The sequence below is a fragment of the Odocoileus virginianus genome, chromosome 8 (assembly GCF_023699985.2).
Source record: "Odocoileus virginianus isolate 20LAN1187 ecotype Illinois chromosome 8, Ovbor_1.2, whole genome shotgun sequence".
Classification (NCBI taxonomy): Eukaryota; Metazoa; Chordata; class Mammalia; order Artiodactyla; family Cervidae; genus Odocoileus; species Odocoileus virginianus.
The window spans coordinates 20347431-20373000 of NC_069681.1; the positions used below are offsets into that span (position 1 = coordinate 20347431).

At 41.5% G+C, this 25570-nt stretch overlaps 1 protein-coding gene across 2 annotated transcripts in view; it reads left to right on the forward strand.

Moving 5' to 3' along the window:
- Positions 1-3976: 3976 nt before the first annotated feature.
- The window catches only part of VPS36 (vacuolar protein sorting 36 homolog), a 30434-nt gene continuing 8840 nt past the window's right edge, over positions 3977-25570 (forward strand). Inside the window, exons 1-9 of one of the 2 annotated variants that reach the window (XM_070471302.1) lie at positions 3977-4152; positions 12276-12344; positions 13413-13483; positions 17068-17182; positions 17725-17769; positions 18649-18738; positions 19471-19557; positions 25081-25113; positions 25235-25312. In XM_070471302.1, coding sequence (XP_070327403.1) covers positions 4057-4152; positions 12276-12344; positions 13413-13483; positions 17068-17182; positions 17725-17769; positions 18649-18738; positions 19471-19557; positions 25081-25113; positions 25235-25312 — 684 coding nt within the window. In that variant the 5' untranslated portion in view covers positions 3977-4056. The remainder of the gene's footprint in view (positions 4153-12275; positions 12345-13412; positions 13484-17067; positions 17183-17724; positions 17770-18648; positions 18739-19470; positions 19558-25080; positions 25114-25234; positions 25313-25570) is intronic. The other variant, XM_020898910.2, reaches the window with a different exon arrangement.

Below are 25570 nucleotides of genomic sequence, written 5' to 3' on the forward strand. Positions count from 1 at the left end.
AATTTCATGGATAGAGGAGCCTGGCAGGCTACAGTCCAAGGGGTCGCAAAGAGACATAACCCAGATTGGGGGCTGCCAAACTGGAGTCAGAGGGAAATTAGGACAGACGACGGGTTAGGGGCTTTACTTTGAAGTGATGGAAATGTTTTGAAACTAAGTAGAAGGGCTGAAATTTTCAAGCTTCTATTCATGGCTTGGTCTTTCTGGTGATCAGCCCTCAATCAGGAGCCATCCAGGAGCTCACCCGGAGTCATCTCATTAGAACAAGATATACTCCTATTGCTGTCATCACTATGGAATTTACTAGGGTTTCAGTTCTATGCCAGGTACCTGGGGCAGAGACCAATATGTATTTTCTATCTGACAATGGATGCATCTCAAAAACATGACATTATGTTTAAGGAGTCAGATACAAAGGACTACACACCTTATAATTTCATTTATATGAAATTCTAGAAAAGGCAAGACAATAGTGATAAAAAGCAGATCAGAGATTCTTAGAGGCCAGGAAGTATGTGTGGGGGGATTTGAATACAAAGGGATCCAAGGAAACTTTCTGGTGTGATGGTAATATTCTCTACATAATGGCTACACACACACACACACACACACACACACACACATGTATTGGTAGTTAAAACTCATCAAATTGCATACTTAAAAACTGGTAAGTTTCATTGTATATAAATTATACCTAAATAAAAGAACCCAAAAGAGAGGAAGGAAGGAAGGAAATTGTGCTCAACTGCATTTTTGGACAAGAGTCTCAGTGTTGAATTGCATCAAATGTCTTTTACAATTTCTTTGATGACCATTTAATTTTCTTCTGTGGTCTATCAGTGGGTTAAATTTTTTGTTAACTTTTCTAAAAACTTTTTATTTTATATTGAAGTATAGACAGTTAACAAGTTTAATAGTTTCAGGTGAACGGTGAAGGGACTCAGCCATATACATGTGCTGTGTGTGCTCTGATCCTTTGAGGCCCCAGGGACTGCAGCCCACCAGGTTCCTCTGTCCATGGGATTCTCCAGGCAAGAATAGTGGAGTGGGTTGCCACCTCCTACTCCCGTGGATCTTCCCGACCCAGAGATCGAACCTGAGTCTCTTGTGTCTCCTGCATTGGGAGGCGGGTTCTTTACCACTAGTGCCACGTGGGAAGCCTCAGCCATATATATACACATATTCAATGGGTTAAATTTTAATAATAGTTTTCCTAATATTGAATTGTATTTGTACTCCTTGGATAAACTGCACTTGAATTGCGTTGTCATTCTTTTACTATTCTGTTTATTTTTGCTATTAATAATATTTTAATATAAACTTTTGCATTCATACTAATGTGACTGTTTTTTAGTATAGATTCCTGTGGTATTTTTGTTGAATTTTGGGATTAGTGTTTTTCTGGCTTCACAAACAGAATTTGGAAACTTTCCTTTTTTATGCTCTGGAAAACTTTAACGGCTAAAAGAATTATTTTTTTCTGTCCAGGTTTTAAAGAATTCACCTGTGAATCTGTTTGGACCTGAAGTGTTTTCTGGTTTTCTTTTTTTGCTAACTCTTTGATAACTTTCCCAATTTTAGGCTTTAAAAATCCTTTTCTGGGGTTAATTTGAACGTTCATGGTCTCCCAGCACAAGTTTTCACATTCATTTGCACAGGGTTCTGAAAATCATCTTTTATGAGACTTGCAGATGTTCAATCCGAGTTTGTGTCACTCTTAGGGTCTCCAGTAGCTGATGCTCACGCACAACCTGGAAAAGAAATCGATGATTTCAGAGGCAGTCCTTTCCCATGTTGAAATTTCCAAGTAGGATAAAGCATTTTGTTGTAATGAGCCAAACTGTATCTTCCAGAAACTCAAATCATATAATTTATCACTGGGAAGGGCCTCAAGAAATGATCTGGACTCTGAGAATTCCCTGGCAATCCAGTGGTTAGGACTCTGTGCGGCACTGCAGGGGCAGAGGTTCGATCCCCCGTCAGGGACCTAAGATCCCACATGGTGCAAGGCAAGGCCAAAACAATAACAACAAAAACCAGTCCAACTCTCACGCAATCTCACTTCCCCTTCTGTTTTTGAGCAAAGAAACCAACCCATTTCTTTGCTTTTCTTGGCAGCAAAATTCCTCAAAAGGATCATCTATGCTCCCTGTCTATAAGTCCCCTCCTCTTTTTCTCTTTTAAAATCAGATCATGAAGATTTTTTCTTCCACCATCCCATTGGACCACTCCTGCCAAGGCCACCAAAATGTCCACATGAGAAAAGTCGGGATCAGTCCCCCAGCACCTGCCTCATCAGCAGAATTGTCACAGCCCAGCTTTCCTCCTCTCAGTACCCCCTCTTCTCTTGGCTTCCAGAACCCCACACCTCCCTGATTGTCTCCCTACCTCACCAGCAAGCAGCTCCTTCTCCATCTCTTTCTCAACACCCCTTCCTCCCCTGACCTGTATGCTTTGGTGTAAATGAATATTCTGCAGCTCCTGAGCCGGAGTTGTCCACACTGTTAGCCACTCTTTAGGACAAAGATCATCTTTTGATTAAAAGGTATTGAGAAATTGTCTCAACAGCAAGTGAAAAGAAGAAACAAGAATAGAGGGGAGGGAGGTGGGAGGGGGGTTCAGGATGTGGGGGACACATCTATACCTGTGGCTGATTCATGTTAATATATGGCCAAAACCAACACAACACTATAATTATCCTCCAATTAAAGTAAATTAATTAAAATAATAAATGGTCAAGTGGCAAAAAAATAACAAAAATGATAATATCTAATGTAGCCAGGGTAACTTGGCTTGGATGAAGAACAATTTGCTGGTGGTACTATGTCCTGCTTCAAGAAGTTCCCAATATGTAGCAGGTTTTCGAGAAACATGGGTTCAAACTCTTAAAAGCAGTCATCCTACTTTGGGAAGACACTCTAAGAAAATAATCCTAAAGGGGAAAATACATATCAGTTGTAGAAGTACAAATCCAGGTGCTTCATTTATAATGCAAGATAGAGAAAGAAATGAAAGGGACGGCAGCCAAGGCCCAGCAGGTGGGAGTGGCAGTCAGGGACTAGTTTGCAGAGACCCATCCACAGGTAAATTATAATAGATCTATATAGTCCTGAAATACTATCTAGAGTAAATTTGTTAAGTCTGTGTTAATACTGGAAATGTTTAAATGAAAAGGATTTTAACTGGGAAAACAGTGGGGCACAAAATAGTACTTTTTTTCTTTTTTCTTTTTTTTACAAAATAGTACTTACATATTGATTGAAGCTGTGTGAAAACAAATCGGGTCATAAATATTCATCTGGGAAAAAAAGTTGTCAATGACAGGCTTTAATGAACACGGCAGCATGCTGGGAAGTGACAAGAAAACGGCACAAATATGCAGGAATAGTGTACAATCAGGAAGTCCAAGCTTCGTTCTGGGCTCCCTAAAAGTCTCTCGTAATCTCTGGGTTTGTGGCTGAGGACAAAGACTCTTTGAGAGTCCCTTGGACTGCAAGGATATCAAACCAGTCAATCCTAAAGGAAATCAACCCTGAATATTCATTGGAAGGACTGAAGCTGAAGCTCCAATACTTTGGCCGCCGGCTGCGAAGAGCCGACTCATTAGGAAAGACCCTGATGCTGGGAGAGATTGAAGGCAGGAGGAGAAGAGGATGACAAAGGACGAGATGGTTGGATGGCATCACCGACTCGATGGAGACGAGTTTGAGCAAGCTCCGGGAGATGGTGAAGGACAGGGAAGCCTGGCGTGCTGCAGTCCATGGGGTCGCAGAGTCCGACACGACTGAGCGACTCAACAAGGACAAAGGATGGGGTGGACGATCCCACCGGGACTGTGGCCGATGGACCGCCAGGGGGCGCACCAAGCACGTCTCCACGTCCCCGGGCGCCCCCGGGGCCGCGCGCGCTCCGCAGGGCTCCGGGGCCAGACAGCTGCCTCCGTGCTGGCCTCCGCCCCGCCCGCCGCCAGGGGGCGCCGCAGGCTGCCCGGCGGCTCGGCTCGCCGTCCCGGAGCGCCAGCGCGGGCGAGCGGCGGAGGCCGGCCAGGCGGCGGCCATGGACCGCTTCGTGTGGACCAGCGGCCTCCTGGAGATCAACGAGACGCTGGTGATCCAGCAGCGGGGGGTGCGCATCTACGACGGCGAGGAGAAGGTAGGGCGGCGACCGGCCGGGCCTCGCTCCGCGACCCCAGCTCCCCGGCTGGCCTCTCCGATCGGCGCCGCCCCCGCCGTCCACGCCCGCCCGGCGCCGGGCTCCGGCCCGACTCGGGAACGGCTCACGGGGGGAGCGCGCGGGCGGCGTCCCTCTCCCAGCCCGGGGAGAGACCCCCGCTCCGGGCGGCAAGGCGGACGCGGGCAGGGAACCCCGAGTCCTCGTCCCCGATCGCGGCGGCCAGGCCGGTTCCGCCTTTGTCCCGAGGCCGCCGGGTCCTGCGCTCCCGAACCGGGCGTGGCTTCGGGCGCCGGGACCTGGGGGAGCCCGGGGGACAGGGCGGTCCCGGCCGTAGCGGGAGCCGGGCGAACCGAAAGGATTTCCGAAGAGAAAAGCCCGCCTCTCCTGGGACGCCTCGGCCAGAGGCTGTGTGTGTTGATTGCTCGTGGTCCGGGAGAGACGTTGGAAAGGAGGTTTGATTGTTGTGTCGAGTGATGGAACAGGCCGTGCCTGGTAATCCAAGCGTAAACCATAAAGAGGTGTTTTTGCAGATGGCAAGGAGAAATATTACCTGTGTTTCACGGACGCGTTAACATTCACTGGAGACTACCATCATACTACGAACGATCATCCTGTTCTGAATGAAATGTATGAGATGGAATTAGGGAAAAAAATTTGCTCATCAGCATTTTTAGTTTCCAGAAGTTTTCACCTGCTACCTTCTCTTTGCTTGCAGTTTCCTTAGAGAGAAACTTCCTCCTGTACTTTGGAACCCGTTGCCTGACCCAGAGCTTTTCCGGTCTGTACTTGAGAGTCCAGGGCGGGGCTTACACAGCCACCCGAGGCACCGCTGACATGCCTGGGAACCCCGGCGCCCTGCCTCCTGGAGGGCATTTTTGCGTGTTTCCATTATTGGGTCGAGATCGTTTTTTTGTTTGTTTGGACTTAGAAACTCTGTTTACTGGCTTCCTCCGTGGCTCAGCTAGTTAAGAATCCACCTGCCAAGGCAGGAGACACGGGTTCGATCCCTGGGTCAGGAAGATTCCCCTGGAGAAGGGAATGGCAGTCCACTCCAGTATTCTTGCCTGGAGGATCCCATGGACAGAGGAGCCTGGCGAGCTACAGTCCCTGGGGTCGCAGAGGCGGACACTGGGTGTGGACTAAACAACAACTCTTTTTACTGCTTCAGTGCTTTCATGAACTTGATCTCAAATTGGGTTTGCATCTTTTGGTTGGCATGATTAGCTAAATGTTTTTGTTTTTGTAAACCGAGGTTCCACGTTTGGAGCTGTGGTGACTGGAAAGCTTAATCAACCTCTCCTACCTTAGGGGATTGGAACTTCCCCACACAACTGGTCTTCAAACATAGCTCCAAACATAGCTCCAAAGTCACCCCCTGATGGCAGTCTTGCTTTTGCGGATCACCACAATGTTGTTCTACCTAATTCCAACATGCAAATTAGAGACATCTTGGCTAACACACAATATAACTATAGTATCTTTAAAACAATAAAAAATCAAAACTATTAGTAGTTGAATAGGAAAAAAACCATAGCTGAATCAGCAAATTTTAGTTTTTCCTTTATTTATTTATATTTATTCTTGTTTTCGGGACAAGTAGATATAGGTATCAGAGGATTAAGAAAAAAGTTATGGGAAAAATTTAGTTGAGCCTTTTGATTTAAGTCAGTTTTTTTTTTTTTAAATAACCAATTCTTGTTACTGAAGTTTAGTTAATTTACAATGCTGTGTCAATTTCAGGTGTGCAGCAAAGTGATTCAATTGTTTTTATATATATATATATTTATATATATATTCTTCAGATTCTTTTCCATTACAAGTTATTTGTTGTTCACTTGCTCAGTCATGTCAGACTCTTTGTGACCCCATGGACTGCAGCATTCGAGGCCTCCCTGTCCTTCACCATCTCCCAGAATTTGCTCAAATTCATATCCATTGAGTCGATGATGCCATCCACCCATCTCATCCTCTGTCTCCCCCTTCTCCTCCTGCCCTCAATCTTTCCCAGCATCAGGCTCTTTTCCAATGAGGTTTTTATGAGATATATAGTTCTCTGTGCTATACAGTAGGTCCTTGTTGTTAGTCAAGAATTCTTGACTGTTCTGCAAGCTGGGGGTGCTGCGGGAGGGGTATACGTGTCTTGGAGTAAGCAGAGCTCTAAGGCACTGTGGTCCCCAGGCCGGATCTACTCAGTCACTTGCTGAGCCTTTTCGAGTATCACCTGAGGCCAGACTGAGTCCCAGGGGCAGTCTTGTGTCCTGGCTTCCTCGATCTGCTGGAAGGTGTCCAGATGGCCTGTGGTCTGAGGATTCCAGGAAGCTGCACATCAGCTTCTATATGGGAGCAGAGGCCCTTTCAGAATCTCTCACTGGGCCCCTGGTCTCAGACCTCCCAACCTTCTCAGCTTTGCACTCAACCCATTCCCCCAGCCAGCGGGTGCAGGGCTAAGACCAGTGGATGCTCTCTATTCAATCGTGTATCTCCTGGCTCTTTGTGAGTGTGAAATACATTAAAACAAGCAAACCTTGAATAAACATAGTACCTACTATGTGCCAGAAGCTTTTCATAATTTAATCCTCTCAATGGGCGTATGAGGTGACTATTTTACTAAACGAGAAGAGAACTTTCAGAGGCAGCATGATTTATCTAAGATCATCCGAAGTAGATTACCAGAAGCGTGTGTGCTCAGTTCTGTCCGACTCTTTGGGATCTTATGGACTATAAGCGGCCAGGCTCCTCTGTCCATGGGATTCTCCAGGCAAGAATACTGGAGTGGGTTGCCATTCCTTTCTCCAGGGGATCTTCCCGACCCATGGATTGAACCTGATTTACCACAGAGCCAGGGGTTAAATCTCTGCTGATCAGATTCCCAGAACCTGTGCTTTGTTCAGGGTGCTGGAGCGCTTCAAAAACACAGCAGTCACCAGTGCCAGCCCCTTCTGTCACATAATGTGTATCTTCCACATGCAATATGTTTATGAAATAGCGTATCCTCTGAAAATGAGGACACCGAGACCCTCAGTGGGTGGTTGAGAAAACTGCAGCCTGTCCAAGGTCACACAGTTGATAATGGTGGAGCCAGACCATTGCTCTTTCCACTGCCCAGGTGCCTTTTGCTTGTTTACACAGGCACAGTTTTCATGGGCCCCTTATGACCAGATAATGTGTTGTTTTCATAAGCATTGTAGACAGGTCATTTGTTTCAATTCACAGAAGCATCTGTTAGCCTCAGCTAATTTTAAAAGTAATGTAAGAAGGTTAGTGGTGTGTAAAGTGGCAAGTTGCAGCTTATACTAGAAGATTTAGAAAATGTATTTTCTTAAGCTGGCTATTTCACTTTTTAGGAATTTCAGTTCAGTTCAGTCACTCAGTTGTGTCCAACTCTTTGCGACCCCATGGACTGCAGCATGCCAGTCTTCTCTGTCCATCACCAACTCCCAAAATTTGCTCAAACTCATGTCCACGGAGTCGGTGATGCCATCCAACCATCTCATCCTCTGTCGTCCCCTTCTTCTTCTACCTTCAGTCTTTCTCAGCATCAGGGTCTTTTCCAGTGAGTCAGTTCTTCGCATCAGGTGGCCAAAGTATTGGAGTTTCAGCTTCAGCATCAGTCCTTCCAATGAATATTCAGAACTGGTTTCCTTCAGGATTGACTGGTTTGTGATCTTCCTAAATTTTAGGAATTTACCCTTGGGAAATAGTCAGAGATGCATAAAACTATAAAAACTATAATGAATGCACATGTGCATGTCAGCAATATTGTATGTATAGATAGATATAGACATATCTCTCTATATATATACATATATAGATAGATAGATAGATAGATAGATAGATAGATAGATAGATAGATATAGGCTTTCCAGGTAGTGCTAGTGGTTAAGAACCCACCTGCCAATGCAGGAGATATAAGAGACCAGGGTTCGATCCCGGGGTTGGGAAGTTCCCCTGGAGGATAGCATGGCAATCCATTCCAATATTCTTGCCTGGAGAATCCCATGGACAGAGGAGCCTGACAGGCTACAGTCCACTGGGTCACAAAGAGTCAGACATGACTGAAGCAACTTACACAGCACACAGCATATATATATAATTTATTCTTCAGTATAGGGAAAAATTGGAAGCACTCTGAATGTCCACTATGGGGCTTGGTTAATTAAATATGACATGCCCTAACCAGCTTGAGGAATGACTAACAATAGGCTGCTGAGTGAAAAAAGCAAGTTATAAAATTATAAATATCATGGCCTCATTTTAAGTTTATATCCACACATCCTGGCTAGTCTAATTATGAATGATTTCATTTTTGTTTTCAGACTTAAAAAACTTTTTTCAACAGCATATTACTTTTATGACAGAGAAATGTTAAATCAAAACAGTAAGAGCTTATTCAGCGAATGCCCAAGTTATTTTAACTACTAACTTTTAAGTAGTTGAAATTATTGTAGCTCTGAGTGGTAAGCACAAACCAGCCTAAACTTGTCTGTGGGCTTGAGCTCATAATCCCTTGCAATCCCTGAAGCCAACGATTATTACACAATGTCTTCACTAACAGCATCAACGCTTTACGCATTACGCGTGCACATTGTTCACCCCATAGTAATGAAACGTCCTCTGGCTTCAGCTTTAAACTCACAGCCTTATGCTTGAATTTCAAACAGATAAGGTGCAGTTTCTTAATCAGGACTATTTAGTTATGCTATGTAATGTGGCATCAGGTACTCTCAAGTTGACAAAATATTTGCTCCTGGGAAAGGGTAGTCTTACTCATTGGCAAAAAAGAGATTTTTAAAAATAGCTTGAACTGAATCATTTGGTTTTGTGTATGCCACATTAACCAAAACATTCATAGCCAGACCAAAATAAGTGCCAGGAATGTGTATGTGTTACTTCAGATGTTACTTCTCTGAGGTGCTGAAGTGCTTGGTGGAGTAATCTCTCTCAGAGTGTCTTCAGCCAGGCAGTGCAGCAGGTTTCTTCCCGTGCATGCTTGTTAACCGTATTATTTAAAATCACTAATGTTAAGATATTAGTAATATAGTCAGTGTTACTCTTAGAAAACTATTACTCTTAAGAACCCCCTTACTCTTAAAAATGTGCTTACCATTTACTCTTAAAAACCCCATTTTTTAAAACTCATGTTAAAAAGTATTGGTTATGTATTAGAAGAAGCCCCTGGTGGCTCAGATGGTCAAGAATCTGCCTGCAATGCAGAAGACCCAGGTTTGATCCTGGGTTGGAAAGATCCCCTGGAGAAGGCAGTGGCAACTCACTCCAGTATTCTTGCCTGGAGAATTCCATGTGTTAGAAAAGGACTTCTGACAAAAAGAGTGTTTCTGCTTATGTTTGATTTAATAAAAAATAATTTATATACATTTCAGAGTTGCATGAAGTCATATATGCCTGTAACAAATTCCTTTATCTTTTCTTATTAGATGAATAATAAAGTTGTTAAAGATGGGTAAGCTGAAAGAAGTAGCCTGAGATAATCAGTATTCCTTTATCCATAAACAATTATTTTTGGCACATTCTGTCTGTGTGATTGTGCATGTGTGTGTGTAACCATGCTATGTGTGTTGCTTTCTTCTTTATTAATATCAGGAGTATCTTGTAATACATTGTCAAGTGCCTATATAAGTACATTTATGAATATTTTTACTTAAGAATGATATATAATAATATTCTAATTGGTTATTTACTTGATATACATTTTTACCACAGTATTTTAAACTCAAAATATTTATTATTTATAATAATCTGGACCCTTACTAAAATCCTTTCCTTTGAGTTTCTATTTTATAAATAGTATCGAGCTTATATCTTTTGAAATAACTGCTCCTCAAAAAGGATATGAGCATGTCCTACCTATGGCCAAGTCTACTCTCTAGCAATTAGGGTGAATAGAAGCTTTCAATGTATCTCTTGCTTTCAACAGAAATGAAGAGGTTTGGCTTTTCAGTCTTTTTGGGTTCCAACTCCAAAATTTGCTTATTTGTATAATTTACAGTGCATATCAAGAACCCTGTACGTTAGTCACTCAGTCATGTCTGACTTTGCAAAATATTTCCAGTACATAGTAACAAATTATGAGGATTAAAAGTTTGGTCCTAAAGACCTAGCTGGCTTTTTTGTGATTGTATTATAGTTTTAAAAGACATTTTAACATTTATATTTTGCATAAATGACACGATCCCATGATAAAAAAATAAAAAATTACAAGTCTGCCTCCCATTCTAGGAGGGAGACTTTGACCCCCAGTTCCCCCTCAGAAGTCCCCAGTGCTTCATTCTAGAGTCATGCGTATGTGTCATACACAGGTGTTCATGTAAAATACAGTCTTTTCCCTTTTAAAGCATCAACTTATACTATGCATACAAAGTTCTGAAACTTTGCTTTTTTAACTCAATCTATGTAGAGAATTTACCATATTTCGTTAATTCTAAATGTACGTTCCCCTCAACCTCCTCCCCCCTACACGTTTTAACAACTCTGGAAGCCAGATGTAGCTTATAATTAATGGCATCTTAGATTTTATCAAATACAATAAATACATAAAGAGTCTCCTCATTCTTTTTAATGGCAAAATTGTCATTCCTTGTGTGGATGTACATTTCTCTGTCAATGGACATTTAAATTGTTTCCTATCTTTTGCTTTTAAAGAACAATGAGTAACCTTGTACACATGTGTAAATTCATCGGTGGGATAGATTTCTAGAAGGATATTGATTGGATCAAAGGATTGGTGTATTTATATTTTTGACAGGTGATAATACACTGCCCACCAGCGATATGTGCAAATGCTTATTTTCCCAGCAATTCAGCAGCTCATTGTTACCGAACTTTGAACCTCTGCCAATCTCATGGATGGAAAGTGGGTCCATCTCAATTTGCCTTTTTCTTATCATCAGTGAGGTTAACCATCAGTTAATGTGTTTAAGAGTCATTTGTAATTCCTTTTCTGTGAACTTTCTGTTAATAGTCTTTACCCATTTGTCTTAATGGGTTATACAATATTTTCTTCCTGATTTGTAGGAGTATTTATATATTAAGGAGACATACATGTTTGTCTCTGATTTGAGTTACAACTATTTCTTCCAGTCTGCCATCTTTGCTCTTGATGATTTTTGCCGTAAAGAATTTGTCTGTGTGTGTATGTGTGTGTAGGTGAATTGTTCATTCTTTTCCTCTAATGCTTATGGGTTTACTGTTTTCCTTAGAAAGATTTTCTCCCCTCTGAAGTGATTTTAAAAATTCTCTTATGATTTTTCTAGTGCTTTTATAATTTTTAATGCAAATAATTTTATACTTGTTAAATTAATTTTCAATTTTTTAACTCTGTCCAGAATTTATTTTGGTACATTGTGTTAGGTATAAATCCTACTTTGTTTTTTTTTTGTCCCTACTGAGCAACCTAAGTGTCTTATTGAATCTCCATCCACACTTATTTTGCATGTGTTTGTGTCTTTTTCTGGATTTTCTTGCTATTTAAAAACCATTTAAAAAATGTATATGAGTGTTAATACACCTTCAGTCTCATGGTAAAAATTCAATCAATAGTGAGATATATGGTTTTGAAAAAGGGCCCTTTGCTTTGATCCCATTTAGACCTTTTTCTACTATTTATCTGTGTTCATAGTACATATACACATCTATCTATCTGTCTATTTATAGATATATCGCACATGTAGTTTGAGGAGTATGCAGTTTATTGATATCTAGATCTATCTATCTGTCTAATTACATTGTATGCAGTATCCTTTGGTTGCTTTCGTCACCTCTCATCCTATGTCTTACAGTTTCATGATAGTTTATATAGCTCCACCTCATCATTCTTTTTCATCTCTGCCTGGATTTCTAGTATGAATGTATCACTCCTGATTTAGCCACTGCCCTACTGTTACATAGCTAGGTGGTTTGCAATTTTTTCCCTAATTTTAGCAAGGCTTATGAAGTGTGTAGCATTGCTTCTCTTTGACTTACGACAAACCTAATTTCAAAATCTTTATGTGATTGACTTACTATTGTGCAGTTCATGGGGAAGAAAATCTGGACCATGTTGTGTGATGTGTTATTAATATTTTGTGATGATCTTGTTTTTCTAGATAAAATTTGATCCTGGGACCCTCCTTCTTAGTACGCACCGTCTAATTTGGAGAGATCAGAAGAATCATGTAAGTTTGAATTATTTGCAGCAGTTCTAGGTTTTAAGTCACTAATTTCTTTTCTTTCATTTTTTCTTTCTGGCCAAACTATAAGTAGATGCGATAAATTTTTGCTTTCAGACGTCAGAAGAATGTGTCCCATGGTCTCTCTCCATGGGGTGCAGATAGAGGAGTTAAGGTTTAACCTCTCATTCAACCCTGAAACAGATGGTAATTACTCTATAGAGAGTCATGGTGACTCCTGGATTTTAAGCCCAAATCAGATCCTCCCCTACATTCGAGTGTCAGCAGTCCTTAAAGCAACTCAGTCTCCCTGATTGTTGTTGAGAAACAGGAGGAGGATGCCTGCGTGTTTCCACCTAGATGGTGAGGGGAACTGCCTCTGGGTCACTCAGCAAGAGGAGAGACCCCTCCCGCACCGTTTTTGCACTTCTAGGAGGAGAGGACTCAGTTATACGTATAGACCTGACATCTTTATTTCAAAGAGCTTTAACTTGAAAGTGTGTGTGTGTGTGTGTGTGTGTGTGTGTGTGTGTGTGTATCTGTGTGTAAGTTTCTGTCTTGTAAAAGAAGCAACACAACATGGCCCCCAACCCCATGAAATTTTAGTTCTACAGGTAAACTGTGTACTGTACTGAGGCTCTTGGGAAGGTCACTAACCACTGCAAATTCTGGCTCTTTTTGCCCTGCAAGAACCAGTTTTTTCCCCCTTGGTGGTGATACTGCCCTTGTTGATAATGCATGCCTCAGAATTGGTAATTTGCCTAATTCTTTTTAAAGAAATAAGCATTCAAGAAAGACATCCTTTTTTGGAGGGATAGCTGTCCTCAAGCCATATATTTATAAATTATTCTTAGTATATAATTTTTTTTATTATCATGGAAGGAAGCTAATATGGCTATCATTTAGACCTATTCAATGCCAATTATTCATAAAGAAATGAAAAGTCATTATAGAACTTTATTACTATTTCTAGTTGATCATAAGTTTCTCAACCTGCCACACACCCCATACAGTTATAAAACAAGGATTTCTGAGGAATCTTATGGATCCTGTTTTCTTTTGATTCCCTCCCAGGAATGCTGCATGGCCATTCCTCTTTCCCAAATTGTGTTCATTGAAGAACAGGCAGCTGGAATTGGAAAAAGGTAAGGTCTGTATATGACTGTCTTTATGCACAAAAGCGTTTCTCATCAAGCCATCCTCATTAACTTGGTTGTGTCATTGCCTAGTCAGTCATGGCCGTGACAGCCTGTGTGTGAACAAATCTGTCGATTGTGTTTAACTTGAGAAAGTCTTGTCTTGGGGGAATAGAGAAATAGGAGAGGAAGGTTAAGAGGCATAAACTTCTAGTTACAAAATAATTGAGTCATGGGTATGAAAGGGACAGTGTGGGGAATGTAGTAAAAAGTTAGGTCATATCTTTGTATGTATGGTGTCATAAAATAGGCAGACTCCTGAGTAGCTCAAATGGTAAAGAGTTTGCTTGCAATGTGGGAGACTTGGGTTTGATCCCTGGATCAGGAAGATCTCTGGAAAAGGGCATGGTAACCACTTCAGTATTCTTGCCTGGAGAATTCCATGGACAGAGCCTGGCGGGCTACAGTCTATGGGTTGGCAAAGAGTTGGATACAACTGAGCAACTTTCACTTTCATATAATAACTAGACTTATCATGGGATGGTTTTGAAACGTATAGAAACATCAAACCTGTCTGTTGTGTAACAGAAACTAACATAGTGTTGGAGGTCAGTTACACTTCAAAAACAACTAAATTCATGGAAAAAGAGATCAGATTTGTGGTTGCCAGAGGTGGGGTGGGGAGGGAAGGGAAAATTTGATGAAAGTGGTCAAAAGGCACAAACTTCCAGTAATAAGATAAATAAGCAATAGGGATGTGATGTACGACATGATAAATGTAATTACCACTGCTGTACACTATATATGAGAGTTGTCGAGAGAGTAAATCCTGAGTTCTCCTCACAAGGGAAAAAAAATTTTTTTTTCTATTTCTTTAATTTTGTATTGGATGTTCACTGAATTTCCGCTGGTAATTGTTTCATGATGTGTGTAAGTCAAATCATTAATGCTCTTCACCTTAAACTTCTAGTGTTGTATGTCAATTATATCTCAAAACTGGGGGAAAATATCTATGTTTACAAAAAGATGTTATCCTGTTTTAAACTCATTGGTAAATGGAAGTCATTCTTAAAGCATGAATCAAGTACTAAGGTTATTGTGGTATCCTCAGGTCATAATAAATAAGTGTGGGTCAGCTGCCACTGAATATATTTTCATAGACAGTTGAATCTTTTTTTTGCCCTGACACACGGCTTGTAGGATCTTAGTTCCTTGACCAGGGATTGAACCCAGCCCACTGGCAGTGAAAGTGCAGAGCCCCAACCACTGGCCCACCAGGGAACTCCTCTGACATTTGCTTTTAAGCGTCTGTGTATCTCTCATGGTCACCTGATGCGAAGAGCTGACTCCTTGGAAAAGACCCTGGTGCTGCAAAAGGTTGAAGGCAGGAGGAGAAGGGGACGACAGAGGATGAGATGGTAGGATAGCATCACCAACTCAATGGGCATGAGTTTGAGCAAGCTCTGGGAGATGGTGGAGGACAGAGGAGCCTGGCGTGGTGCAGACCAGGGAGGCACAGAGAGTCTCCATGACTTAATGACTGAACAACAATAGCATCTCTCATTTGGTACTTAAGACCAGCAATGACCCATCTGAGAAAAATGCCTGACTGACTCCTAATTCTAGTTGACCATAAGTTTTTCAGCTTCAACTTTTTCAGGCATCAGTGTTGAATACAGCGTCACAAGAGTTATTGTCCAAACTGGGAGATTCATTAGAATAATAGGGGACCCTACTTATCATTAGACCAGGCAAGTATAAAAAGCAGGACTGTCCCCAGGCAAACCAGGAGATGTAGTCACCCTGGTTTAAAGCCACAGGTTAAAACATTTCTGTTTATTCAAGTATATAAGACATTTGGGCTTATATATACTCAGGTGCATGCAATGGAGGACCACTTGCAAACAAATATTGTTGGTAAGGAGTTTCTTCCCTACCTGGGCTTATCTTTAGATTTCATGGAGTCAGCTCCTTGAGTCAAAGAACCCAGTCCCTCAGCAGTGAGAGCACAGAGTCCTAACCACTGGACTGGCAGGGAATTTCCATGAATCTTTTTATGCTGACTTTGTTTACACTTCACTTTGTATCATCTTTTAGCTTTTCATTGAGTTTCCTTTGAAAAGTCCTGATAGTTAGGGCTCCAGGTTTTTTAGTTTTAACGGTTGTATGGTGCGTGTGCTCACTGAACTGATCCTAATTGTCATGGCTTGTTTCCCTGACAGTTCATTTCAGTCTTGGGGTTCTGCTTACACGGTTTTATTTGCTCTCTTCACTTAAAGATGTTCCCCAAGAAGGAACCAATGGAGAATCTGTCCACGCCTAGCCCCAGTTCACTAACCAAAGCATTGGTGACATCAAGGAGGTCCCACACCCGGTGGTTCAACTTTAGGATGATATTTAGGCAGCTCTGTGGGTCTAAACAAAGTAATACTGCGTAATCAGTGTGTCCCTTGTGTTGGCCCAAAAGTTTGTTCTGGTTTTTCTAGAAGATGTTATGGGAAAACTCGAACGCACGTTGTGGCCAACCCAATGTAATGCGGTCACAGAGAAAAAGGTCTAAGCTAGGTTTGCAAGATACTTTTGAGTTTTTCAGTTTTGCTCATGTTGATAGGAGATTGTTTATTGGGCTGGTTGGGGGGAAAAAAGACATAGAACTGAACAAATACAGTGGTGTTTTTCATGGCATAGAAGATAGCAGTTGTCATAAAGATCATGGCAGTTTGTGATCCTGGTGCAGCAGCGTTTTGAGAATTGTTTTTGCTGCAGGATATCTCTCTAAATCATGCCATTGATTGAGTGGCATTTTCCAAAAATGACACTGTGGAATGTTAGTTTTGGATGGAGTTTTAATAAAATGTCAGCTGGCCAGTTTTACACAGATAAGTTTTCACATTTTGTTTTCAAATGAGTCCGGTCGTATGCCTCAGCAGAGATGATCAGCCCCCTGGTCACCTTTGGCGATGACTCTGTGGGTGGAAAACCTGATTGTCAGCCAGTATCATAAACCACCCCACATTCTGCAAGTTTATTTTGAACTTATTTCCTAAAGCCATATTTTTATTTAATCTATAGAGCTGGTAATTTGAATTTTTTGGTGCACGGCGTGTATGTTTTAAATAGATTTTTGAGAGGTTCATTAATACTGAACTGATACAGACTTTGAAAAGATTCCTTTCAGGATGTTCTTTGTTTCTACGTGAATTTTTTAAGTGATCTGAAATACGTTAAAAGTTACAAAAATAGAATTAGTTTGGTTTTTTTTTTGGCTGCGCGGGGTCTTCACTGCTGCGTCTGGGCTTTCTCTAGCTGCGGTGAGTGGGGGCTTACCGCGGTGGCTTCTCTGGTTGCAGAGCAGAGGCTGTAGGGCACGTGGGCTTCAGGACTTGGTGCTCCTGGGCTCTGGGGCACAGGAGCAGTAGTCGTGGTACGCGGGCTTAGTTGCTCTGCGGCATGTGGGATCTTCCCGGACCAGGGATCAAACCCGTCTCCCCTTCGTTGCATGGTGGATTCTTAGCCACTGGACCACCAAGGAAGCTGCCAAATTAGTGATTCTTAAAGGGCAATTAAATACATTCCATCTGCTCTTTCTCTAGCGCCAAAATAGTGGTTCATCTTCACCCAGCTGCTTCTAACAAAGAACCTGGCCCATTCCAGAGCAGTAAGAACTCTTACATCAAGCTCTCCTTCAAGGAACATGGCCAGATTGAGGTAAGTCTCCTTATGAATAAAACTGAACTAGATAAGGGCATTTGTATGAATTCTGGTTGTTGTTTGTTTATAGGATGGAAGGCAATATTGCTCAACCTACCAGTTTTCACCATATCTTTCCAGTAAAATTTTTATCATCTCTTAAACCTGATCAGTGAAAAATATGAAGTTTAGGTTTCAGTGGGAACAGGAAGCAGGTGGATGTGGGAACAGGAAAGATCGGAGGCTGGAAATGAGCTAAGTCGTGGCGCTGGGTGACCAGTGAAGTGTTCGGTGCTGTAATTTGTTTGGATGAAGGGACAGAGGATGATGCAGTGAAATGTGTAACTTCCTCTGTGCCTGAAAGTTCACCAACCTTATACCAGGAAGTCTACCTTTATTAACTCCATACAAATCTAACAGTTGTAAGTTCTTATTCCACGGTATTATGGTTTATATGTTCTGGCTAATAAGTTGGTATGTGAATATTCTTTAGACACTGAAAGGCCTGTGTTTATCTCCCCACCAAGATCATAAAGTATTTATGTTCTTTTTCTTTATAGCATCTGACCCAGTGTTCTCAATCCCCAGGCTCTGAGCAAATTGAGGTGACTAACTCAAGCCATTCTCCCTGTAGCTGAAAGATAGTTTTTTTTTTGGTTTTTTTTTTTTTACGAGCATAGGCATGTTTTGGCCCTAATATCTGGCCTCACATTTTAACTAGACAAATTATTCTCTGCTTCCTTCATGGATAATGGTTGTGTATTTTTCTTGGCACTGGGTCAATTTCAGTATGGATCGAAAACAATCCACACATGCAGGATTGTTTAAAGTCAGTCTATTTATTTCATTGTCACTCATCTCTTTGTTGAGAATAGCTCACTTTATGTAGAAGGTCAGTTCCTTCTTTTTTTTTTCTTTGTGTTTTCTGAAGTCGATCCAAGAAAAGAACTTCCTTTGATTTCCTTTGATGTCTCTGAGAATTCTAGGCTTGTCACAAATGACCAAACAGACCTCTCAACTAAACAAATGCTAAGTAATGATGTGTATGAGGATGCCACCGCCTGCCTGATTCAGTATTGTGTATTAACACATATATATGGAATCTTGAAAGGTGGTACTGATGAACCTATTTGCAGGGCAGCAGTGGAAATGCAGACTTGTGGACCCAGTGGGGGAAGGAGAGGGTGGGACAGACTGAGAGAGTAGCATTGAAACATATGCACTACCAGATGTAAAATTAGATAGGCTGTGGAAATGTGCTGTGTGAGGCAGGGAGCTCAGCTCAGGGCTCTGTGGCAATCTAGAGGGGTGGGGTGGTTGGGAGGGGGGAGGGAGGTTCACGAGGGAGGGGACACATGTATACCTATGGCTGATGCATGTTGATGTATGGCAGAATCCAGCACAGTGTTGTAAGGCAATTATCCTTCAATTAAAAATAATTAAACAAATTAAAAAAAAATAAAGTGTTTGTATGTGCATAACAGTTTTACAGGCGTCTATCGGAGGAGATGACACAGCGAAGGTGGGAGAATACGCCAGTTTCCCAGTCATTACAAACAAATCGAGGACCCCAGGTATTTTCTTAACTGTTTCCTAATCCAGTGTTTTCAGCTCTGTCTTTGCATTTTCATTAAAGGAAAAAGAGTTCTCTGATTGTAGGGCTTGCCAGAAGCAAAATAATGATGTTCTAATTAGAACCTTATTTTCACAGAACCTGACTTAGTACTCTATAGACAGTAGACACTTGGAAATAAGACATGATTAACTACTTACCAATGTAATTTCAGGGTGGCAGAAGTTAGATTCCATCTTCCGGCATTGTGTTCTTCATAATTAGTGTGGCATCTGAGAGAACAGACAGTAGTACCACAGGGTGACATTTTCCAGGCCAGTCTCATTAACCACCAACTCTGGACAGACACTCAAATGTGTCAAAGTAGCTTGTATAATAACTGTCAAGTACCAGAATTTTAACTCAATTTTTTGCACATTTGAGACCCTATTAAGTATCTGATACATACATGATGACTTGCCAGAGAACAAAAATGAAGAGGAAATTTAATTTGTACCTGAAATACAGAGTAAAATATGCCATCCATTGTTACGTTCAGTTTTTATTTATAATGAGTTGAAGGTCATTACGTGTGGCCATAAACCGACAAACGTTTTGAAAGGAAACTGAATGTAACCGTGTGCTGTTTTTCTTTGTGAGTCCTCTCTTGCCACTGAACACACAATATGGTGGGGTTACAAAAGCGTGTGTTCTTCCTGTGTGGAACGTTTTATTCTCAACTTTTGTTTTTTAGCCAGGAAGAATAAGGGCTGTAGGAATCGTAGGTATTGAAAGGAAACTGGAAGAAAAAAGAAAAGAAACGGACAAAAACATTTCTGAGGTAATTCTTACCCAAGTTCCTGTCAGCTGTCTTACTCAGCCATCTTGGTTGTTCTTTCGGATACAGCTGTGACTACCTCCATTCTGTGTACTGGAATATAGTTTGCCTGAAGCCACACAGTTTCCATTTAATGGGTCTCCTTCAGGTTGGCATAATTAAGCCCAAATGTGTTTTAAAAACGTTTTCCAGAAAGGAGTAAAAAAGAAATACAGCTTGATTTTGTGATGTTAGAAAACATCATGAATTACTGTGCATACATTTTAAAGTCTAGGTGGCATTGACTGGATGGGACTCATAATGAATTCAAGGTCCCCTGTGTAATTATTTTGAGTGTTTGGTTAGCTTAGCTCAGGGGCAAATGCTATTTGCAGCCCTTGAGCCTGACCGGACGCCACCCGCTTCTGCACTGAGGACCACTCGGGGACGAGGCACGGAGGTAGTAAGAGTGGCTCAGACCAGCTTATTACGTCTTCTAGGAGAACGGCGTGCACTTTAGTGTTCTGAAACCTCGTCATATTTGAGGATATTCACATAAAGGGGAGAAGGGAATGGCAACCCACTCCAGTACTCTTGCCTGGAAAATCCCATGGACAGAAGAGCCTGGTGGGCTGCAGTCCATGGGGTCGCGAAGAGTCAGACACGACTGAGCAACTTCACTTTCACTTTTCACTTTCACACATTGAAGAAGGAAATGGCAACCCACTCCAGTGTTCTTGCCTGGAGAATCCCAGGGACGGGGGAGCCTGGTGGGCTGCCGTCTATGGGATCGCACAGAGTCGGACACGAGTGAAGCGACTTAGCAGCAGCAGCAAGTAAACAGGAAGAACTCTAGTTTAAAAAATGAGTAGTTGCGTTAGATTTGGACAGTCAGTTAATACATCTAACACAGAGCATCAGTTTTCCCATGTTTATATGAAAATGGTCTTGCATTTTTTGAAATGATTTGATGAAGTAATTTAAAAAATTTTTATAATAGTTTGTAAGTAAAATTCTGTTGATGAGTGCTATTCATAGAATTTCAAAGATTTACCCCAATCAAAGTCTAAACTGCAAATAGTTACCAGATACTTGTATTAGTCAAAGTTTCTTTTAAGGAGAAGTAGTATTTCAAAACCATAATCTGCCTGCTAGAAATTTGCATCTTTATTGAGTTGATCTTTATTTGTAGCCCTTTCCACTGGAAAAAGCTAGGATTTTTTTTTTTTTTTTTAAGTAAAAGTGCCTCAAGAGGTCACACTGATGCTTCTTATTCAAATTCAGGACTACACTAGCGAAGAATTACTAAAACAGTTAAAAAGTATATATATTTGTATATGTTCTTCCCTTTCTTCCCAAATGTAAAACATAGGTGTGCTGTGTCTGTTAATACTCTGTCTGTGCATTCAGCCACCATGTACCCTCTTCCATGTCCCCTGTTATTCAGTCTCATTCATGCAAGTAACTGTGTGTGATACCTCCAGTCCTTACGTTCACTTCCCTCTGTTATTTCTATTGTCTGACGCTCATCCTCTCATAGATGTTTCAGAAAGTGCTCATGGGAACAATATTCCCTGAATTCTGGCATCTCTGTGTTCCTTGTCCATGAAGGTCAGTTTTGCTGGATTTATAGTCCTTGGCTCACATTTTCTTTCCTGAGTGCCTTCAATGTGTGACTTTCACTTTTTCGTCTGACATGAAGTGTTGCCGCCAGAGTAGTGAAAACATGATATTCTCCGTTCTTTAAAATCACTTGCTATTTTTTCTAGATGCTCAACAGATGTCTTTTTTTAAAAAAAATCAAGCTTTTGTCATTTTACTAGAATGTCTAAGTGTTAGTCATTCTGGATTGTTATTCTCAGGGACATAGTATGCTTTCAGTATTTGGTTTCAGGCATGTTTTCTTTTCATTCAGAGAAGTTTTTCTATAATTTTCAATAATCGCTTTGGCATTTTTTCCTTCTGAGACTCCTATTAGCTGTATGTTGCAGCTTTATTGCCAGTCTTCACTCTTTGTGACTTTCTTTCCAACCCTTTCTAGCTTTTTTTTTTTAGCATTTTTTTAGAAAAATGTCCTCTTTTTCACCTGTTGCTTCACTTAAGATATTATCTGTTGTGTTTATTCCTCTTGTGTTCATCTAGTAGTGTAGTCTTTTTTTTCTTTAACTTTTCATTTTATTTATTTATTTTTGGCCACATCACACGGCCTGCCAGATGTGGGATCTTAGTTCCCTGACCAGGGATCAAACTTGGTCCCCTTGCATTGGAAGCACAGAGCTTTAACCCCTGGACCAACAGGGAAGTCCCTAGTTTAGGCTTTATTTAAAAAATGATTTTAAAAAATTCATTCCTGATTTATGTTGTTCTTTCACAACTTCTATCATTTTATTAACATCTGTCAGCTCATTTTGAAACCAAAGGTTAATTTTTGATCCAATCCGTGAACGTGTCTTTCTGACTTTCTTTCATTATCTGTAATGTTATTCGGCTCCTGATTTTCTTTTTTTCTTGTAATGACCTTGTGTGGGATTTGACCATACACTTTGCTCTTGCTGATTTTCACGTGAAATTGGTTTCCCTGAATTTTTAGAGGCAGGCCCAGCTGGGGGCGGCTTCTCTTCCTCCACAGAGCTCACTCTTGTGCTCTGTTCATGCAGGGTGCACAAGGGAGGCGACTTGCCGTCCGTGGTTTCCTGGCCCCGTACCCCCTCTGTTTTTAGCTGCCCCCTTTCCCCCTTCCTCTGCTATCCCTGCCTCACTCAGGTTTTGATTCCTGTCTCAGTAGTTTCTCCCGTGTGGGCTCCTGTCCTGGCCGGGAAGCCTGGGGGTGGGGGTTCCCTTTCCAGAGTTTACAGGCTGCTTCAGCCCTGCCCGAGGACCCCTTGCCCCCGCCCACTGCCGAATGGGCAGAGCTCTCCCCGTTTCAGCCCCTGAATGCAGGTTGCCCATCTGCTCTCGAGAGATGCCTGCTGGCTGGTTCAGCGACTCCTTTCCTCAGGTCCGTCAGCTGCTCCGTTGCCTCCCTTTTCTCTCTCTGCCTCACTGTGAAGATCAGGCAGCTCTCGGGGCTCTCGGTGGCTTGTCCCCACTAGCTTGTGTCTTGGGGTTCTTGTGGAGATCTCGTCACTCAGCTTCTTCGTATCTGCTGCCTGTGGGTCTTAGAGGTTTTGAGATCTCGCTGTCCCATTTTCATGGTGGGATTTGGAGAGATTCAAAAACGATGCTGCCACAGCCCCCATCTTCCCAGAATCCTCTAGTCCCATAAAATTCCAGCCTTTTCTCATGAGAGGGCTTCTGACTACCCAGAGAGGAAAGCATCCCAGGGCTGGTGACGAGACTTGGAGCCGGGGTCATGAGCACTCGGGTTTCCTGACTTGCAGGCGAGTGTGGCCTGCCACGCCACGAGCGCTTTCTGCCGCCTGCAAGGTGCTGTCGTTGCCCTCTTGTGGTGTCTTTTGTAGTCATCCTGTGTGACCCTTGGAGGTGGCATGGAGCAGTGAACCAATTTAGCATTATCAGTATCCCTGATACTGTAGCTGCCATACTAACTTGGTGTTCAGAGTAGCGTTTTTCTTAACTTACGAACTGTTATTCCACTTCAGTGTGGTTTTCATGGAGGTGCATAGTCAGAGGAGTCTACACAAGCATTGGGCTCTTGTGCAGGTCACTGATTTCTTCCCCAGATGGTCCTTGCTCTGCTTCCCAGGTGGCGCAGTGGTAAAGAACCCGCCTGCCAACACAGGAGACACGAGGGGATGTGGCTTTGATCCCTGGATTGGGAAGATCCCCTGGAATAGGAAGTGGCAAACCACTCTAGTATTCTTGCCTGGAAAATTCCTTGGACAAAGGAGCTGGTGGGCTACAGTCCATGAGATCACAAAAAGTCAGACACGACTGAGAGAATAACATGTTCAACGCTCATATCAAATTTTAGAATAATAATAGAAATAGAAGTGAGGACACTTTTAATTATGCTTTATAATTACCTATAATTTTTTATAGGTACTTCTTCCAAAGTACTAAAATATTTGTATTTATTTTTTATGGACTATGCACATTAAGGGTTAATTTGTGTATTCTATGTAGACTTACCATTATTTTCAGCAGACTTTTTCTATGAAAATATAATGCAGTAAATAAAATGACTTACCATATATAAATTTAGAAATGTTGTCTTTTCACTTAGGTAAAAGAAATCTAGTAACTGTATATGCAAAGTAAAAGTCTAAGTGTGTAAAGTGTCTGCGTTTTAACTTTATTTGAAAATGAGGTTGGTATGTGATTTGCCCTCCATTTAAACATTCGAATAGCCTTAGTTTCAGGGCCATTGCCCAAAGTTTCCCACAAAAGGTTTCCTGCATCTGCTGGCCGCTGCTGATAAGAATCCAGTGTTTAAGCCTTTTGTTTATCTGAGGAAATTCCTGTTAGGTGTGTGCACATTTGTTCCCCTTTGTTTTTGGTAGCAGCCCAGTGAGTTGCCCATAAGAATTATACACAGCACTCTATTCTTTTAGCAAAATCTTTCTGCAGATGGGGAATACGTTCCTTCTTGTCATTAAAATGGGCACCAGCCAGGCTGAATCCGTGGACCACTGTTCTCAGTGGATTGAAAGAGCTTTCAATTAATGATAAGCTGCTTAATTGGTTTTAAAAAGTAACATCTGTGCACATCAGTTAGATGCTATTCTGCACTGGAAGTATGTGAGTGTGTGCTCAGTTGTGTCCAACTCTTTTGTGACCTCATGGACTGTAGCCCGCCAGGCTCCTCTGTCCATGGGATTCTCCAGGCAAGAATCCTGGAGTGGGTTGCCCTGCCTTCCTCCAGGGGATCTTCCTGACCCAGGGATCCAGCCTACATCTCCTGCATTGGCAGACAAATTCTTTATTACTGAGCCACAAATACTTGAATTATAAATATATCTGATTAAGTTCGAAGAGGCCTTTGAAGGGGATGTTCATTGTAGTAAATCAAACAGGTGATGGGTTTTATTTATATGTTTTGGTGGTATTTAAATGTTCTTTTGTGATATCCAGTTTAGCCAAGGCTACCAGTATAATCTGTGTAATATTCAAGGCTGAGGTTTATGGTTTTGGTTAATCACACCTGCTATTAAGGCCAAAATTGTTGGATCCAGAGAAGTATTCCTGCAGCTGCATGTTGCCATTTTCGGCCAGGAAAACTGTACAACACCTGTGATTCTTGACCTCTTATCTGGGAAAAACTGGTGACAAATTTTCTTGCTTGTGTCAAAGAAATAATATTTTCTAAACTATTATGTCACCTTTTGTTTGTTTAAACAGTAACTGTTTTCTTTCTGAAAAGTTGTTTTCTGCAGTTGGTTTTGGAAATTTGACCGCTTCTAAGCTAAACTGAATTCTTTAGGATAAGGTAGATTTATGACTATATAACTATTCATATAAATAAATTGATATTTGTCAGAAAATTTCATAAATTTCTATCATAGGGAAGAAAATAGAGTGCTTCATTGCTTTAAAACATCTCAGTTCTTTAGACAGATTCCAACAAAATCTCATTTCTCATTTCAGGCCTTCGAAGACCTCAGCAAGCTAATGGTCAAGGTATATGTCATGTATATCTATTAAATTCATACCAATTAATAAAGCACTTTTGAAAATATATTTTGTTAGCAGACATTTAGGGACATTATTTCTTTTTGCTGTTTTTCTGTTCTCTTGACAGGCTAAGGAAATGGTGGAATTATCAAAGTCCATTGCTAATAAGATCAAAGACAAGCAAGGTGACATCACAGAAGATGAGGTGAACAGGTTGCTTCTTTAAGGCATTGGAAACTAGATTACAGAGATAACACAAGGACATTTTGGTGGTTTACCAGCATGCTGTTTCTTAAAATAGAGTTCGATTTTTTTTAGGACTTGAGGATATATGACAATGTGGAAGAAAAGGTCAGCCTTAAAAACTTTGTTAGCTCTATCAGAATTAAAGGATATTTCAGTACTTTTCCTGGAGTGTAGAAAATAAGAGATATTGAAATGTGGAAGAAGTGATTGTTCTTGA